This window comes from Anolis carolinensis, chromosome 2, assembly GCF_035594765.1.
Source record: "Anolis carolinensis isolate JA03-04 chromosome 2, rAnoCar3.1.pri, whole genome shotgun sequence".
Lineage (NCBI taxonomy): Eukaryota > Metazoa > Chordata > Lepidosauria > Squamata > Dactyloidae > Anolis > Anolis carolinensis.
The window spans coordinates 201,106,057-201,126,773 of NC_085842.1; the positions used below are offsets into that span (position 1 = coordinate 201,106,057).

At 37.1% G+C, this 20,717-nt stretch overlaps 1 protein-coding gene across 3 annotated transcripts in view; it reads right to left on the bottom strand.

Moving 5' to 3' along the window:
• The window catches only part of dnah6 (dynein axonemal heavy chain 6), a 229,123-nt gene that overhangs the window by 18,111 nt on the left and 190,295 nt on the right, over positions 1–20,717 (bottom strand). For all 3 annotated transcript variants that reach the window (XM_062974148.1, XM_062974146.1, XM_062974147.1), the window contains 3 exons: positions 12,380–12,501; positions 8,607–8,736; positions 1,188–1,315 (listed from right to left, as the gene is read on the bottom strand). In XM_062974148.1, coding sequence (XP_062830218.1) covers positions 1,188–1,315; positions 8,607–8,736; positions 12,380–12,501 — 380 coding nt within the window. The remainder of the gene's footprint in view (positions 1–1,187; positions 1,316–8,606; positions 8,737–12,379; positions 12,502–20,717) is intronic.

Here is a 20,717-nt window from a genome sequence, read left to right on the forward strand (position 1 = left end):
GTGGGAGAAAGAATCCCTTGTATGTGGTGTGGAAAAATATCCATATGAAACAATAGAAAAAGTGGCTTAGAAAATCTACCTATAACAAAAACTTAGGTGAAAAACCAAATTTCTAGGTTGCTCATAAGCTTAAATACTTGGGAGTAAACATCTCTTTCAAAAATTCCTGTTTATTCAATGATAATTATAGTGCCGTGTTTTTAGCCTTGATTATGTTTTTATGGTTTTTAACTGTGGATATTCCAATACCATTTATATTTAATTCTGTTTTCATCTTTGTATATTTTTAGATTTTAAATTGTACTGACATTCTTTTAATCTAAGCCACTTTCAGTATATAATAATAATAATAATAATAATAATAATAATAATAATAATAATAATAATACTTTATTTATGACCTGCCCTCTCTCCCCAAAGGGACTCAGGGCGATTTCCAAAAAATAACACAAATGGCAAATATTCAGTGCCCAAAAGTAATCAAACAACAATCAAGATAAAACATGAAATAGAATAAACTCAGTATAACTTGAGTCTCCTTATAAAGAGAAAAACGTATGGGTTTTGCAATTAGGAAAGTTGTTCCACTGCAGATTGGATAAAAGACACAAATGTCTACTGTGTGCCCCTTCTCATTTGACAGAAGGAAGCAGCTTACTGCCACAGGCCATACACTTCTTGCATCACATTCTAATACCATAGGAAAGTGGGAAAGGGTTTCAAACTAATCTGAAGTTTCTTATTCAAAAAGCTTTTGTTTTCTAGCACAATAATTCTTATTCCTCCTAAACACAACTATAGTAAATCAATATACAGGTTGAGCATTGATTATCTGGAATTCTGAAATTCAAAGTATTCCAAAATTGTTCACACATGTGGACTTGATAGTGAGACCTTTACTTTCTGATAATTCAGTGTACACAAACTTTGTTTCATGCACGTATTAAAATTGTGTATAAAATAGTATATAAAATTACTTTTAGGGTATGTGCGTAAGATATATGTAATTTTGCATTTAAACTCGGAATGCATCTCCAAGACATCTCATGATATAGTATAAATACAAATACAGGTATTCCAAAATCAGAAAAAATCTGAAATCCAAACCAAGCTTTTCAAATAAGGGGTACTCAACCTATGTTTATGTCAGTTGGGGGAGAGGGAGTTGAATTACTGTATAGTTATACCCTTAGAAGACTGAGGAGGTTGTTAAAACGATCCACTTCCTGTCCAAGGACTGTAGTCAGAGAGTCTATCCGCCCTTTGTCATCCTTGACAAAAAGTGTTTCTGTGGCAGTATCCATGTCAAGTTTCTCTGAAAAACAGAAAATATTTGGATAACTTAGAAAAGCCTGTTTTTTTGTTCAGTGTATTATTACAATTCATTTTGATCCTTAAATTTATTATTTATTATTACAATATTTATATCCCGCCCTTCTCACCCAACAGGGGACTCAGGGCGGCTTACAAAAAACACATATATAAAAATTATACAGTGCAATATAAATCAGTTAAAAATCATTAACTTACATCAGTATTCATAAATGAGCAAGTACACAAGGGCTAGCAAGCAATGAAGAAGGCACACATGAACTAAGTACCATATATGGCTAGAAAGAGGCAAGGGACTATTTAATTCTTCCCTGTTCCCATGCAAGATTATTCCATTGGCTTTGAAATACCTATTTCTTTAGGGACGTCTGTTGTGAGGATTAGATGCCCCTTGAGTTTAGACTCTAAAACATCTTAAATTCATGAATGTGCTCCCTTACATTCAGCTAGTTACTAACACCACCCTCAGTTCTCTCATAGGAAGAGCTTTTTTTGGGAAAGGCAAGATGTGAAAACAGAGAAAAGAATTCTGCAGGCCTTGCATTGAGTGTGTCTTATTCCCATGAGAGGACTATTCAGATTGGCTTTGTTGTGTACAACAAACACTGCAAATATGGGCAACGCTTCTGGTCAGTGATTCTGCCGAGTAAAGCAGAAACCCGAGCTAAGCAATTTTACTGAGATATTATAAAAACAGAAAAAGAAAATAGCAACACAATATTACAAAAAACAAATCTAATCTTTGGAAAGCTTTGCATAAATTTAATAATTCAACAGCTTAAAAGATTGACACTAGCATTGCATTCTAAAACAGTTAACAGAGAAGCTAGAATCAAAGTGACCATTATTTTTAAATAATTTTAAATTTGATTACAAAGTTATCATGTATGCATATATGTGACTACGTGTACATATATATAGGGGAGTGTGTGTACCCATTTTCATATACATTTACATAGAAATATGCACATAAAAATGCCTTTTCAATGATCTTGCTGTTTTTGTACTCACTATTTAAAAACCCTGTATGTTTTACCTTCTTGAACACCAACTTACTTTCCCTTGCATTGCCTATAATAAATGTCACTAAGCTTTTTAAAAACCCAAACATGGAGAGAGGATGTCTAGGGTAGGCTGATTTGTGGGCAGGATGTGAGGAGGAAGATCTAGAAGGATCAATGTCATTCAATCCTCAGTCATGAGCATATTTATAGAATTGGCATGATCTTTGACACCAATCGTTTGATCCTTCACATATAATTATCTAGGAATTAGTCCAAATGAAACCAATGGACTTTAATCTCAAATAGACACACATAAGAACATTAGAGAAATCATGCTTTCAGACTGAAGGACCTTCTAGTACAACATTCTGTTCATAGAGGCTAACCAGTTACCTCTGAGAATAATGCCAGGATGACTTTCACCTTATATCCCCCAGTTACTGATACACAGAGGCATCTGACTCTAATACTGGATGTGATATATATCCTGGCTTGTAGACATGCATGGCCCCTAACCTCAATTAATTTATCTAATCCCCTTTTTAAAAAGATTCAGCTTTAGGTCAAGATCTTAGAATTTAATATTATGTCAAAGGGAGAGATTCTACTGTAAGGATATTTATCGCAATGAAATATATAGTACTCAAAATGCTATGTCACGTATCAGCAAAACTTGGCAACCCATTCTTTAAAAGCCTATAGACAGAAAATATATAACTAGTTGGGTTATTATCCTAGTGAGAAATCCTTTGTTACGGCGTACTTCATCGATGTAGATACTGTTTCAATAAGTTTTCAGGTATACGTTTCTGTTCGTTATTATGTTTGTATCTTTGTTCTCTTGAATAAAACTAAAAACTAAAAAAAAACAAGCTGATAATCTTATAACTATCCCTAAACTTATCTACATTTCATTTCTTCCAAATTAAAATCACTGATTTCTAAGTGTATAAATCAAAGTCATACTAGTTTAATCTGATTGATATGGAGGGTTGACATCTCGAGTTTTGAAGTGGTTCTTTTCTAATAAAAACAACACAATGAAATACATTTCAACTATTTTATAGATAAAAAGTGTATTGAAGACTTTAGTTTCGACAACATGCACTATTTGGGTTAGAGTTCAGAAAAAAAATATTGCACGCAAGTAATTCATCTTGACTTGTTTGTGTTTTAGCTGCATAATGATGTGTGCCAAAGAATACTTATATTTTAAATGGATTTTTGCTGTCATAATTGTTTAGAAGATTGCTTTATTCTACCCAACCAATTGCTATGAGCTGGTAGTACAGCGACAAAAGACATTCTTTAGTTTGATAAGAAACCTTCTGTGGAGAAAACAGAACATTCTTTTCCTTTATAGTTTACTTTGAATGTGTTTTGTGAAACACCATATTACAAATGTGATTTATATAAAAGTAACACAGGAAATGTCTTATCTTACTACAATGTGATGAATACAAGGACAGTATATTGAGATATACTTTCAAATTCTCAACAAACAGTCCTTAAACCTCTGTTTTCATTTAAAAGCCTCACATATTTAATACCACAGATATATAATTCATGGGGCCATGTTTCTTTGTCTCATATTTTAACCCCTTCATTACTACAAATTCTAAAACAAAATTTATTTTCACAAAATTACTCCAACACAATCAATATCCAACAACATACTTGCACTTCCATATCAGTCCAGAATTCAATATAAGAGTTTACTCAAATGTTAGGCCGGGCTGTGGCGCAGGCTGGATAGCAGCCAGCTGCAATAAATCACTCTGACCAAGAGGTCATGAGTTCGAGGCCAACCCGTGCCTGTGTCTGTCTCTGTCCTTTTTTCTTTTTTTTCTCCCCAAAAGGAATTTTTATTAATCATTATTTTATAATACATAATCATAGTTACATTTTCCTTTTCCTTTTCTTTCTCCCTCCCCCACACCCACCCCACCCTCTTCCCTGTTGACAACTTAAACCTTATTTTCTTGTTACATGAGCCTTCTTTCCATTCTTTCCAATTTTTTTTCTGTCTCTGTTCTATGTTATGGCATTGAATGTTTGCCTTATATGTGTGCAATGTGATCCGCCCTGAGTCCCCTTTGAGATGAGAAGGGCGGAATATAAATACTGTAAATAAATAAAATAAATAAATGTATGATAATAACAAATGCCCCTTCATGGCACTATCTTTCCATGGTGGTGGGATTGTGTGGTCTTGTGAAGTAAAAGGCTGATGGTAGCAATGCTATAGGCAGGGTCTCCTTCATCACATGGATACCATAACAAATCTTAGTTAGTACTGCATAGAAGGAAGCACTGGAAAACAATTTCGGAATGTGTTTTCCCATGAAAAGCCTGTAGTGAGACCATTCAAAATGAGATTTGCAGGTTGGAGATGCTCAACATGTTACTGAGGAAGAGCAGAAAACAAGTTCAAGTTATGCTATGATTAATGATACTGTTGGGTGAATTGAGCTGTTAGGCTCAAAAATGACCCTCAGTTGGGGCAATTCCACCAAAATATAGCAGAATATCAGGAGTAAACTCTATAACCAGCAAAAACTTTGATGCGGTGAGAAGGGATAGCCTTCTATTCCTTAAGATGGCTCAGGATTGCAGTCAGAACTTTGATTCAAAAATATTTATTGAAGTAAGAATACATTCTTGATTAAAAAAAATCTTGGAGCTAACTATCTTGCTAAATCTCATCTTCTAGAGAAGATAAAAGGTAAAAAGTCCATGCAGCTACATTTTGCCTAGAGAGAGGCAAAAGATGCGTCTTCACTGGAAGAAAGAAAAGCAGAACACACAAAAACATGATAGAAACCACATGGCCTTCCCAGGGCAGTTTTAAACTTAAAAGGAAGTTCCCTCACAGAAATTCCATTATTATGTCATCAATGGAGAAGACAGTGGCTAGCAGTAAAAACAAAGACAAAGTCCTTTTGAGAAACATGCATAGGAATGTGTGAGAAAAGAATCCTTCAGCTTAGCCCTGTCTCTAGTCTAGCTACTCATTGAGGATTAGAAACTTGATGACACAAAAACTTGTGCAGTCCAGGGATGAAACCCAACAGATACAACTGAACTAAAGCCAAACAGATGTTCTGCTCTTGAGCTGCTCAGAAGTAAAAGGAAAGTCTGAAGTAGGAACATGGAATGTGAGAACCATAAATCATGGAAGGTAGACATTGGAAAACAAGAAATGAGATGTATAAATGTTGCAGTATTTGGGGCGAGCAGGAAAAGGGCATTTTCAATCAGATAAGTACACAACATTTTACTTAGGAATGAAAATCTAAGAAGTGATGTGGTGCCATTAATAGTGAGAAGAAATGTAGCAAAAGCAGCCAGAATATGCGGCAAAGGCAGTCAGTGGATACAATACAGAGCCTGACTGAATAATATCAAGCAAAATCTATCAATAGAATTGTAATCCAAGTTAATAATAATAATAATAATAATAATAATAATAATAATAATAATAATGGCTTGAGGCAGGGTGACAAATTCAAAAACATATGAACATAAAACATATACAATAAATTAAATAGAAAATACAAAAATATTAAAAAAAAACTTCTGGCAGGTCATTCTACAGTTGTGGGGCAGCCAGTGAAAAGCTCTTCTGAGTGACTGCACCAAACACAAATACAGAATTGACATATAGTAGCAATAGAATGTAAATCAAAACTCAAGATTGAAAGTTGACTGGGTAGGCCAGCCAGAAGAGATGGGTCTTCAATTGCACTTTGCATTTAAAATTCTGACCCCCGTTTAGTTGTTGGAGCTCTTCTGGCAGGTCATTCTACAGCTGAGGCAGCCAATGAAAAGGTCATCTGAGTGACTGCTGCCAGTAGGATTTTGGCTCTTTAGAATCATAGAATCATAGAGTTGGAAGAGACCTCACGGGCCATCCAGTCCAATCCCCTGCAAGAAGCAGGAAAATCTCATTCAAAGCACCCCCGACAGATGGCCATCCAGCCTCTGCTTAAAAGCCTCCAAAGGAGGAGTCTTCACCACAGTCCAGGGCAGAGAGTTTCGCTGCCGAACAGCTCTCACAGTCAGGAAGTTCTTCCTGATATTCAGGTGGAATCTCCTTTCCTGCAGTTTGAAGCCATTGTTCTGCATCCTAGTCTCCAGGTCAACAGCAAACAAGCTTGCTCCCTCCTCCCTATGACTTCCCCTCACATATTTGTATATGGCTATCATGTCTCCTCTCAGCCTTCTCTTCTGCAGGCTAAACATACCCAGCTCTTTAAGCCGCTCCTCATAGAGTTTTTTCTCCAGACCCTTGATCATTTCAATCGCCCTCCTCTGGACACATTCCAGCTTGTTGACAAAGATATCTCAAGCACGGCCTAGAACTGGCAAAGAAAGCTTGTACTGATGACATTGACACTATGTGGCAGAATAGAGAAGTAGCATGACTCCCCTTGATCTTTTATGCACCATAAGGTCGGTAAAGAAAATGAATACATTATAAAATTAGAAACAGAAGATGGAGATACTCCATCCTCTCTGCAAAAACAAAACCAGGAGCAGTTTGTGGCATTGACCATGAACAGTTAAGAATTTGAATAAAGCTAAAGAACAACTTTGAACCAATTACTGTACCAAAATACGCCCTAAAGAACATCCCTGTGGAATTTAATATAAAAATAGATTTGTACTATTGAGACTAACTGATCAGAAGAACTCTGGACTGAAGCCAAGGACATTGTGAGGGAAGAGTGCAAAAGACACTATCTGCAGCCAAAAAGAGTAGAGTGTTACTTATGTGTTATATACTGATATATTTCTGTATTCATGAGTTATTCTGTCTGCATTATAAATTAACCTTATTTTATTGACTATATACTGCACAACATCAAAGTGAAGGAGTTCTGTTCTGTTTTTAAAGTATAAAATGGTTTGCTATCAAAAACCCAACATTTACATGAAATACATATAAGATGTGTAAAATTTAATTAATTAATTAATTAAAATGGGGGTAAAATATTAGAATAAAGGAGGCCAGAAAGGCTAAAATATGTAAGAGTTTAATCTTGTAAGAGACAATAAAAATAATAAAACAGATGTTATATTATATTTATACCAAGAGAATAAAAAAATCAAAGACACCCTGAGAATTCAAGTGCTATGACATTGCTGCTGCTGTGTGTCTTTCAGCCATCTCTGACCCATGGAAACCCTAAGGTGAACCTATCACAAGATATTTTTGGCAGAATTTGTTCAGAGAGGGTTTGCCCTTGTCTTCCTCTGAGGCAGAATGGATTTCCATGGCTAATTAAGCAGGAATTTCAACTCTAGTCTCCAATATTGTAGCCCAACATTCGAACTACTACATCCACTGTCTTTTTGTTGTTACATTAGCAACAAACCAATTCTTAAATCAATTTGAAAGATATAAATAAAAGCTATAAAGGCAAATGCTGTCTGACATGTATGTAAACTAAGTTGCACAGTCAATTGATCATATGAGAAATAATCATGTCGTAACTCAATTGGCAATGCTAGTCACATATCTCATGGAATCTCTTAATTAGTCAATCGCTTTATACGCTACCCTTTATACCCTTTAGGCTGAGAGAAGACAATTTTCAAGATGAAACACAAGTAAAATCATACAAACATACAAAATATTAAGATTAAAATAATGTTAAAATGTCTAGAATTCTAAAATAGAAAAAAAGAAATGTAAAACCATTGAAATTTATTTACTGTGGTGTGCCTTCAAGTTGTTTCTAAATTATGGAGAACCTTAGGCAAAGCTAACATGGGTTTTTTTTTCTGAGGCCAGGAGGGTGACTTGTCCAAGATCACCCAGTGAGCAGGGATTCAAACAACAACACCAAATAAAAAGTCATATATACAAAACAATATATATAAATAAAACAAGTTCCCCAAAACCTGCTGAAACTGCTTATGCAAGGACTGGAAGGGATGCCTCCTTACAAAGTGGGATCCATTGCCTGGAAACAGTCACAGGGAGGATCCATGGCTACAAATTTCCCCCATAGTTTTTTTCAATCCCTCTTTAAAAAAAATCATTAGAAAAGCAGCACTTCCCCTGGTACAATCTAACTTGGATTGTGACATAACATACCTTGTAGCTTACACAAACACAAACATTTCAAATGAATATTTATATATGATTACTGTACAATTTTAACAAACTATTGCCTAGATGAGAAAAATAAGGAAAACTGTCTAATAACCAGCTGTGACAAAAAGGAAGTTAGAAAAGAAAATTCACAGTGTGTTCCATACCAGGAATTTTAGCCAAGATTGATGTAGCAAGCTCTTCAACAATCTCATCATTGCTTTTTCCTGTTCCTTGGGTTGTTGATCGTGGTTGTACATCAAGAATTGTATTGATTAAGGTATTTGTTTCCTTACGCTTTAATGAAAATATGAGAAAATATCTTGTAGAATATATCAACATTAAGGTGTTAGTTTTTATCACAAATTATTTATATTTCAGTCATTAACATCCTTGCTAAATATTCATCTACGTTTAATTATCTCTTTAAAATTAAAACTTGCTAGCTTCGTTTTGTATGAAATTGTTCTTCACCAGAAACTGTTCTCTGTGCACCATCATTATCAAGTGCAATAGCACTTAATTTTACTGATCTCAACACTCTAAATGATCTATAAAACATATACAGTAGAGTCTCACTTATCCAACACTCACTTATCCAACGTTCTGGATTAACCAACGCATTTTTGTAGTCAATGTTTTCAATATATCGTGATATTTTGGTGCTAAATTCGTAAATACAGTAATTACTACATAGCATTAATGTGTAATGAACTACTTTTTCTGTCAAATTTATTGTCTAACATGATGTTTTGGTGCTTAATTTGTAAAATCATAACCTATTTTGATGTTTAATAGGCTCTTTCTTAATCTCTCCTTATTATCCAACATATTCGCTTATCCAACATTCTACCGGCCCGTTTATGTTGGATAAGTGAGACTCTACTGTACATAATATATTCTTGACTCTTGACTACCATTTCCATTTTTATCTCCAAAAGTTAAAACTGTGTGAAAGTAGTTTTTAACCTCCTCATCAATCTGTAGAAAGCTAACAGTCACTTTTAGCTTTTCCTTGGAAGAAACAGGCAATTGCATCTATATATTTTAAGTTGATCCACTGAAGCCCCTAGAATGCATTATCATAGCTGTAGTGACAAGAATTTGAATGAACATTTAATGATTGAAAATAATTATCCCACCGATGGAAGAGATAATATCTGTTCTATAGTCCTCAAAGGGTCATGGCTGATTATAGATTTTGTACTTGGTGTTCTAGGAAGTTGAGTAGAAGTGGTTGGCATGAAAGGGGGAAGGAGAATTATTGTTTTCCTTGCTATTTAAACCCCTCCACCTAAGACCTAATTTGAGAAGAAGTACTCTTCAGCTGCAGTAAACTTGTCTGATATAGATGTAGGAGGTCCTATATGACCCTGAACAACTGAGAGTTAAAGGCATCAGCTAAAGCTGCAATACTGAAAATGTCAAAGATTATGTAATTATGGAGCAGAATGAACTAAAGAATTCTATCAAAATATTACCCAGCTGCTGACCAACAGATGGAAAACCTATTTATATGAGTTCCAGAAACAATGAAGAAAAACAATTAACCCTGTGGTTATGGAAAACCTTTGCTCTTGGTGATCTGTGAGTGCAATGGAAGCTACTTATGAATTACTAACATTGGAACAGTGAAACCCTGATCTCTAACTATCTGGAACGAGGCCATGGCTGCATTCAGATGGTCATTTCTGACTCTTACATTGGCTCTTCCTTTTTGTTGCATCATGACAGCTTGGATGAAGAGATCATGGTTTGCACAAAGTCACAACTTCTCACTACAGTTGATCTTTCATATTTAGAAGGCTTATGGGTACAAAACCTACAAAACTGCAAAGACTGTAAATATTTCTAGACACCCAAGTATTTATGCTATAGATTACAACTTTCAATTACTGTTGCAAAAATTCCTTCAGTGATATTGTCCTTTTTCAAGAAAGAGAAGGACGACACTGAAGGAGATTTTTGCAGCAGCTGTGATAGGGCCAGGCCACCTCAGGCAGCTTGACTTCTTTGCCCTCCTCTTCTCCTCCATTTCCTTTCCTGCCAACAGCCGGATATTCCCTTAGACACTTTGGCACCATAACAACTTTGTCTCATGCTCAGGCTGCATCCATTGGACCTCCACATCATCCCCCCTCCACCCCCTTCAATGCTGAAGGAGATTTTTGCAGCAGCAGCAGCCACAGCAGTGCAGCACCTATTTCTCCATTTGAGGTGGAGTGTGAAGACTGGCAGAAGCAAGCTTGGAATAAGCTGATGGCATCAAGGTGAGAGAAAGAGGAAGACAATGACCTTTTCTAGGGCCATATTTAGTGCCTGTGGTGCAAGTGTCTCTTCTTCACCATGAGGATGGATGAGACCTAGGTCACCATAACTGCTTCTTTTGCCTGTTGCTTGTATCATCAGAAGAGAGTTACTAGTTGCAAAAAGTGTTAGAGATTATGAACATGGACAGAGTTACATATGGGTTGTCACCTAATCAAGGTCTTCCTAAGAAAGAAACTAACTGGGATCCTGTTAAAGATTATTTGAAACAGATGAATATAGACCTCATCTGCTGAAGCTATCCAATCTCAAAGTCAGGAGGATGACAGCGGGGAGGAAGATTAGAAACAATAATAGTAAAACCTAGAATGAACTCTTAGACTATCAAAAGAAAGAAGGAAGTCAACAATCTTTTTTTTAATATTATATTTTCCTTTCTTAATATGTGTGCGTGTGTGTATATAGTTTTTAATAGGGTTTTTTCTTCTCTTTCTTTCGTCTTTCTCTTTCTCCACTTTCTCATTTTTAATTTCCTACTTTCTATATAATCAATTGTTCTCACTCTTTCAATGTTAATAAAATGCAATAAAATTATTAATAAAAAAGAAGAGAGGTACATGAAATAAGAAGGAAAAGGGAAGAAGGCAGAGCAAGTGCCCCCTAAGGAGCAGGTCTTGCTGCTACTTTCCACTGTCTTAGTGCTATCACAACCACCACCACCACCACCTATTACAATCACCAGTTCCACCAAGGAACTGGTGATTACAATGCGAGCACAAATTGCATCAACTACTTGTTGTGGATGGGACTGTGTTAAACACAATATAAGTTCTGCTTAAACTAATTAAGCAGCAACTACACTGCTAGTTAGAAGCAGCTACAAACTTGTGAATAATAAAATCCAAGGAAATTAAACCTGCAAAAGTCAAGGTCCAACTGTATATCTGCACTGCACCATTTTGACTTCATTTATTTAACAGCATTAAAATGGAATTCATAATAGAGAGCTCTGGTTTAGTACAAACAAGAATCTCCATATTGAAGCTGAAGTGCGATAGGAGGAAGACATGACCATGGCACTTACTCATGGGTTCATAATCCACTGTTTATTGAAACCTTGGATGACATCTTAATGCAGCATAGGAACATTGGGTACAGCTAGGAACATGGCCAAGTTCAAATAGTTTTGGTTTCAAATGGAGTTTTTGTGTAAACTTACCCCAGTGAAAATATTAACTACACATATTTACCAAAATGACCTTCAGTGAAGGATGTTTTAAAAACTGCTTTTCAGGGGGAATTTTTTTTTCCAGAGAAATGACACAGCAATACAAAATTGCTTAGCTATGAACAGGTTGTCAACAAAACTTTATTCATCGTCTGCTTATAATCTAAAAGCTTTATTAGAACATAAACATCTAATGAAACTGATGATAATGACAAGCAAGCATAGGACACTTTAAAAAAGAAAACAGCATAAAAGATATATTCTCTTTATACATATATGGGGATGAATACGTCTTTAGCAAACAAGAGTAGACTGCTTAGCAATCAGTCCATGCTATTTCAGTTCAGCAGATTACAATTATATCAAATTCCCTCTTCAATGATAAACTATGAAATATTTATCTTAATTATGTTAAAATAGATGTAAAGTATATTATTCACAAACCTGAAATGCTAAATTGGCATTCTCATGCATTCCAAATATTTCTGGATCATCAATCAAAGGAAGGTTTTCTATATAGTCTTTAAAATCTTGCAGGCTATCAGCCACTGGAGCAAAATAGATACCTGTTATATCAAAAGACAAAAGCAGCAATTTTTTTTCACTTAAATACAAAAAAGGGCAATGTTTTAGTGTATATGTGTTTCACATAATTAGTACTTTTCCACAGATCCAAACAAAACAAAACAAACCTAGCAATCAATACATTTGTTGCCCAACATAATAATAAACAGTAAAATAATGATGGTTTTTCAAAAATGTATCCCCTTCCTTTTTAAAAACAGTGAGTGATATGTATGTGGGAGGTTAACACAGACTGAAGTGACAACTCCACAAATGTTGAAAACTAAGGATCTATCTTAGCAATTTTGTGTCTTGGCTTTTTATAAGATTAAAAACTTTTTGACACAAATGAAATTATTATTTGTTTTCTGTAGAAAAATATCCCTACAATAGAGTATTTTTTTGCCTTAGGAAACAGAGTAGAAGATGCATTTGAATAGAACAATGCTTAAATAGAACAAACCTCATTGAAAACAAAAGGAATTGAACTGACCTAGAATTTGGCAGAGCATCAGTTACACGATACAATACAAACACCAGGAAGGATCAAAATGGCAAACAAAAGTACCTTAAAACTTTTTACTACAGGGTTAAAGGTTGTTTTAAAGTTCTGGGAAAAGAAAAAGAACTTCAACTGACAGCTAAAATTAGGCACCTTATAAGTGAACCCAGGAGAGCACTTCGCTGGTGGGGCAACTTCTTTGAAAGTACGACCATGCCTGTTGTAGAGCTCTTTTGTAGAGCTCTCACCAGTCTGGTGTGAAGGAAAAAATTGTGCTGCTACTGGTGAGAAGTATTTCCTGTTTAAAAGCACAGTAGAGTTTCACTTATCCAAGCTAAACAGGCCGGCAGAATGTTGGATAAGCGAATATCTTGGATAATTAGGAGGGATTAACGAAAAGCAAATTAAACATCAAATTAGGTTATGATTTTACAAATTAAGCACCAAAACATCATGTTATACAACAAATTTGACAGAAAAAGTAGTTCAATACACAGTAAAAGGTAAAGGTTTCCCCTGGCGTTAAGTCCAGTCATGTCTGACTCTGGGGGTTGGTGCTCATCTCCATTTCTAAGCCAAAGAGCTGGCGTTGTCCGTAGACGCCTCCAAGGTCATGTGGCTGGCATGACTGCATGGAGCGTTGTTACCTTCCCGCCGGAGCGGTACCTATTGATCTACTCACATTGGCATGTTTTCGAACTGCTAGGTTGGCAGAAGCTGGAGCTAACAGCGGGCGCTCACTGCGCTCCCGGGATTTGAACCTGGGACCTTTCGGTCTGCAAGTTCAGCAGCTCAGTGCTTTAACACACTTCACCACCGGGACTCTCAATACGTAGTAATGTTATATTATAATTACTGTATTTACGAATTTAGCACCAACATATCATGATATATTGAAAACATTGACTACAATCCAGAACCTTGGATAAGCGAGTCTTGGATAAGTGAGACTCTACTGTATTACGAAATGGTTGTTCTTGACAGTGACATCAAATCACCATCCCAGCTCCCTTGCCACCCCCTAACCAAGGAATATAATACATTTATGCAAGGACTCTGGTTTTAAAGTAGTGTGTGTGCAGGTAAAAGGCTGCTGGCACTTGCTTCAAATGGAAAACTTCCCGAGATGCATATAGGGAGCAGCTGCTGTTTGTTGCCACCTCAACCTACCCACATTTCTCTCTGATTTGGCCTTGTCTGAATTAGTTTTGGTGCAATCAATAAAGTTGCCAGTAAAGGGAATGTGCAACTGTCTGACATCTGATAGCAAAAACAGCTTCTGTGAAAGATAGTAACATATAAATACCTCCTGAATCAACAAGTAGACAAGAATACTGTTCACTTAGCTAAGAACTGGTTTCCCAAGAGAGAACATGAAAAGACACTTATTTCTCCTGGCAGAAAGTAAATGTACCAGACAGAGAGAGAGTAAGAGCCAAACATGTTTCCATTTTCCAGGCAAGGTAAATAATATTACAAAGAGCCTGGGAGTGTACTGATTCACCTGAGCAAGCTGCTGGCAAGATTACTAAGAAGATGAGTTAGGAAGGTGAGAATAATATGCCAAGGCCTACAAACCATAATGCATCATGACAACATGTGGCACAATTTGGGCTGAGTCACACTTTTTCATATTGTAAATGGATGTGGCATACACATGTGAGGCTCTATGTCAAGAATAGCAAACTTGTGGCCCTTCAAATGTTGCTGAAATCTTATTAGTATCAGCCTTAGCAAGTTTGGCCAATGGTGAGTTACAATGGTAAAAGTAGGTCATCAATACCCGGAGGGCCAGAAGTTCACAATCCCTGCCCTATGGCAAATTGATACCTGCTGAGTGACCAGATAATTGCTAGCAGCAGTCTAAGAACATATCACCTGAGTATGAAACCTCTGGTGGTGCATTGGGTTAAACCCCTGTGCTGATAGAACTGTTGACTGAAAGGTCGGTGGTTCAAATCCGGGGAGTGGAGTGAGCCCCTGTCTGGCAGCTCTAGCTCCCTGTGCGGGGACATGAGAGAAGCCTCCCACAGGATGGTAAAACATCCAGGCGTTCCTTGGGCAACGTCCTTGCAGACAGCCAATTCTCTCACACCAGAAGCGACTTGCAGCTTCTCAAGTCACTCCTGACATGAAAAAAAAATCACCTGAATATGCCTTAGGAAAGCAAGGTGAAACCTGACCAAAAGGCAAACTAGAGTTGTGAACAGGCAAACATAGCAGTGGGTCTTTAAAAGGCCCAAATAGATTCCAGGTTGGAATGGTCAGAAAGAAAGAACACTACAAAATGACATGGTAGCAGAACAGCTGGAAAAGTGAAGATAAAATGAAAGAGTGCTGATCCTGAAAAGAACAATACTTCTCTGCTTCAGTGGCCTTGGGAGGATTAGCACTGATGGGAGATTGCAAAAAGGACCTTGGGTCAGGGCAGAAGACAGAATGAGATTTTAGACTGTCAGGAATATGAACACAAGGAATCATGCCCCTATTTTTAATATTTATATCATAGGGCTTATCAGTACTTAGCAGAGGAGTTAATAAAAGCCAAAACCACTACATTAAACTTTCATCCCAGACATTTCTGGGCTAGTTGATGTAGAGTAGGCACCTTCTGATTTTGAAGACAATGAGGGACGATGACTGCCCACACGTTCAATGTTCATTATATTATTTTGTTTCTTATACCTTTTCAGCATATAGTGGAATGGGAATAGGCCCGATGCTTGGCAGGGAAGGAAGAGACCTTTCCCTCCTGGATAGCACCGGGCTTGAAGAGCCCTGTTGCTGCCTAGAAAAACAGCCATTTTTCTAAGCAGCAATTTCCAAGCCTGGTGCTTGGCAGGGAGAGAAGAGACTTTTCCCTCCTGGCTAGCACCGGGCTTGAAGAGTCCCGTTGCTGCCTTGAAAAACAGCTGAGTCTGGGGGAGGAGTGTCTCCCCATTACATCTGATGTGAGCCAATGGGTCTTACTAATTATCTATATCTATATCTATATATATACAAAAATGAAATGTTCATTTTATTATGGAGTAAACAACAAAACCACTGAACCCAAGCACACCAAATTTGGCCACAAAAAGGCATAGTTATCTAAAATACGTTTTTCAATAAAAAAAAAACCCTAGAAAAATAGTCCAAATTACAGAGGATGAGAAAAAAACCTTTCTCCCCTTAACTGCCAGTCAGAAAGGTAGACTCTGTTGCCTTTAGCCCCCCCTCCCCGCTGTCTTTAGGCCCCGCCCTGCCCCCTTCGTGTCCTAGCAACTCCCTTAGCCAAAATGGCACTCAGAGGACAGGCACTTAGGTGTCATCCACACTGCCTATAAAATACAGATTATCTGATTTTAACTGGATTATATGGCAGTGCAGACTCAAGGCCCTGTCACACAGCTATATTACCCAGAATGCCAAGGCAGATAATCCACAGTATCTGCTTTGAACTGGATTATCTGCCTTGGCATTCTAGATAATATAGCTGTGTGGCGGGGCCTTGAGTCTACACTGCCATATAATCCAGTTCAGTGTGGATTTTATACAGCTGTGTAGAAGGGGCCTCATATAATCCAGTTCTAAGCAGATAATATAAGATTATAAATATAATATGTAATAATTGCTGTGGTTTAATAATACAGAACAATATAATCTCTAAAACTAGGACAGTAAATAAAGAGCAACACTCTGAAAGCAGGGAGATTGGGAATTCCAGAAAGGAAACAATCAGGGCCAGCTAACACCTCCCAACAAAGGATTCCCCCAGGCAGGAAGCAGACAGGCTTTGAAGCTGCAAGGCCATTAAATGCCAATCAAGGTGGCTAATTGCAGCATTCATACCTGCCACACTGATACTATTAATTGCTATTTAAACTGGTCAACCAAGGATTCTGCAAGGTAGAAAGGGACCAGGCTTGCAAGCAGCAAGGCTATTCAGTGCTATTCAACCTGGCCAACCAAGATTTCCCCTAGGCGAAAAACCCCCAGGCTTTGAAGCCACGAGGCTACTCCGTCCCATTCAACCTGGCCTAGCAAGGATGCTCTATGTAGAAAGCAGCCAGGCTTTTAAGCTGCAAGACTATTCAGTGCAATTCAACCTGGCCAAAAAATGTTTCCCCTACAAAGGAAGTAGCCAGGTTTCAAAGCGGCTCTTTGAGGGTGCTACTCCAGCTACTCCAGAAAACAGCCAGGCTTTGAGGCTGCAAGGCTATTCACTATATTAATAACAATAGCTACTTTGCGACTCTAAGCTGAGTCTGGGAGAGAAGTGCCTCCCCATGACAGCTGATGTGTGCCAATGGGTGTTGATATTAATAGTACTCTGGGGAAGATCCAAATGTTTTAAAAGTTGGTGGGCTAAAAGGGGTCGAAATGCCCGCCATGTGTGGTGATTTTCACCCCTCTAGCCCAAAAACCGAGGGGAGGGGTGAGCCTCGGAAGCCCTCCGATTGCCGCCAATGACACGAAAATTTTCGTGTTTTTTGTTAGCTGGATGAAAATTCATGTCGTATAGACAGTCCATTTTAGTTAGCTGGAACCAAATATGAAAATGTGACAACACGAATGAAACTACACAAAACAAACAGTAATTCCATACAAAAGAACAACACTAGTAAACAAGCCAGTATGTTTGGCTTGATTAAGGGGAGTAAGTCAAGCATTTCATCTCCCCCTCCTTTAAGATGAGAGATTCCATCAACAAATACAAACATGCATAAAATGAACCTGACACCAGGACAGTAAATAAAGAGCAACACTCTGAAATAAAATTAATATAACAAACATGAGATCATTAATTGGAAAGTGTACAACTTTTCTTTAACAAATTGTTCATCAGTTGTTATTTCCAGATGGTCTGTGATGACTGCATAAACTTTTTTGTGCATAACCTAACTGACTGCATTTGCTTTTATATGGGATGCCCCACTTTTACATACATACCTGCCCTCAAACTTTGTGACTTTATTGGGCTTCTGTGTAAGTTATGGAACCATGATATTATTCTGTAGTTTACAGAAGAGTGATAGTTTCTGGTTATTGTGGGCATACTCTTGCAAAAGCAGAGAGAATCAATTTAAAAGAACCAAATCAATACCTCATCATTAACTGCAAATAGGCCATGGATATAAAGCACTTGAAAAGTTCATTCTATAATGAATGCATAGGCATAAAATGTATATAAAATGCAACAAAAGTGTAACAGAGACAACAATGGATGTACAACTGTCTACTCTGGAAATAGCTGAAATATCGTTCTGCTCATCATGGGCTTTCTCATCAATTCTGAAAAATAAAATATCCAGTGTGGGTCATTTTTTTAATATTCATCTCCTCTTCCTAGCAAAAATTAGTTGCAATAATAATAATAATAATAATAACAACAAATGGCCAGAAAATAAATGTCTATCCCTAAATTCCACTGGGATGTTATTCTTTAGATTTACTCTAATTTTAATGTTAGCGGTTTGTGGTTTGTGCCATATTCTCCTCCTGGACTTTTTTTTGCAGGGAGAATGGTGCCTTCTCCATTTTCTTCTTCTAATAATGTAGCCTAACTGATTTCTATATTGACCACCAGGCAATGTTCGTGTATACAGTTGTTTCTTTGGATGACCTGCAAATGTGTTTCCAGTGAACAAACTGTTGGCCTAACAAAATCCAGTTGGTCTTCTGCTTCTTAGTGTGATCCTAGGACAAATTTTCCAACATTGTTTTTGTTCTGCTCTGTTTTTATTTTTGCATTCCAATGATCTATGCCTATCAACATATCATTTTGGGGTATATGATCAATTTCCCCCTTGATTCCACCACAATATTTTCCAATTCTCCTCCCTTTTTATAGGTGGGACATAGTCCTGGATTACAGTTGTATTGTTCTGACATATTTTAAAAATGAAATGTTAAAATGCAGGCCAGCTAATGACCCTAAGAGACACTGGTTAATCTGGCCAATCTAGTCATATGGTAGCTCTACAATATGAGCACTAGATAAAGTGTGCATGTGTATGTGTGCCTTTTAAGTTGTCAGTCAATTTATGACAACCCAATTAATTTCAAAGGATGTTCTCACACAAGGAATAGGAAAAGTGGTTTTGCCAGCTCCTTCTTCGGAAATATAGCTGATAGCACCTGGCATTTGTTGGCGGGTTTATGTTCAAATACTAACCAAAACTGACCCTGCTGAGCTTCCAATATATGCCGTATATACCCCGCTCCCCAAAATATTATAATCTTCATCATAATCTAGATTCTGCAGAAAGAAAAGATGAAGAAGAAAATATATAACTCCTATTTCAGGATTAAAGAAAAGAAAAAAAGAAAGGAGAGGGGGAAAGGAATCTACATCCCTTTAACTGATTCATATTGTAGCATGAATGTCAATGTCAATCAACCAACATCCTCAGTTATTGCATCTGTGGATTGAAATGCCTAAGTGCTGGTGCTAAAATATAAACCTATCTTAAATGGAGCACTAGATTTGTTATCCCCCCCCTTTTCTCTTTTTTCTTCTTCTGCTGCCACACAGACTAGCATGATCACTTTGTTCAAGGAGTTTTACTTATGTTTGCTTACACCCCTCTTTTGACTACCACTGCCTAAGGCTTTCCAATTGAAGTTAAAAGAAAATAAAGTGTAGTAGAAGATTCAAGAAGTCGTCTAAGGGTTCTTGCCCCAAATACATAGCAGCACTGTACATATATCAGTACCAGGCAAATAGAAAAACTACAGACTCAGAAAAATGAATCAGTGTGTCTTCCCAGTGTAAGCAAAGCAATGGGACATACAAATGTTAATCTTCCAATTATTACCTAAGTTTGTCAATCAAAAAGGATATAACATATCCAGTAGGATTCAAAGATTCACAGGGAGTCCAAGCCTAGTAAAAGTTCCTGAAGCTTTATAGTTATGTTAAACTTTAAACTCAGATGATCTGATAAAGACTTTAAAGAGTCCTTGTAAAGCTTATAAAATATGCAGTAATCGCTTCAGAATCTGTAAAGCCTGCAGGCTTCCTAAATCCTTGAACTGGGACATTTCTGTTAAGAACTTTAACATGCAGCTCTAATCGGAAAAGTAACTATATAAAAATAGCACAGTGAAGTAGAATATGTATTTTCTTTCAGCTATTTCCAGAGTAGATGTGTCAGTTTACAAATTATAGCAAACGGAGGTAGTAGTTGTTCTGAGCCATCAAGTTGTTTCTAACTCTAAGGCAAATTTATCACAGGGTATTTTTGCCAAGCTTTGTTCAGATTTGCCTTTGCTTTCCTCTGAGACTGAGAGAATATGACTAGGTAGGGATTTGAACACTGATATCAAGAATAATAGTCAAACACTCAAACCTCAATACCAGAGGTTCCCAACCTTTGGCCCTCCAGGTGTTTTGGATTTCAGCTCCCACAATTCTTAACAGCTGGTAAGATGGCTGGCATTTCTGGGAGTTGAAGTCCAAAACACCTAGAGGACCAATTGTCAGGAACTACTGCATTTCATGGTGACTCTTGAGATTAATGTATAGTCTATGAAGTTGTCCTTGAACACGAATAGTCCTTTGTGTTATATCACCATGTGCCAGTTACAGAGGCAGAAGTCATGAGACTCCCCCACCCAATTGAGAATCCACTGTCTTCTTCCACTTAAGTTTTTTTTTTCCCAATCCTATCCTGCCAAGACAAGGTAGGAGCCCCCAGTGGAGTAGTGGATTAAAGCCTTGTGACTTGAAGG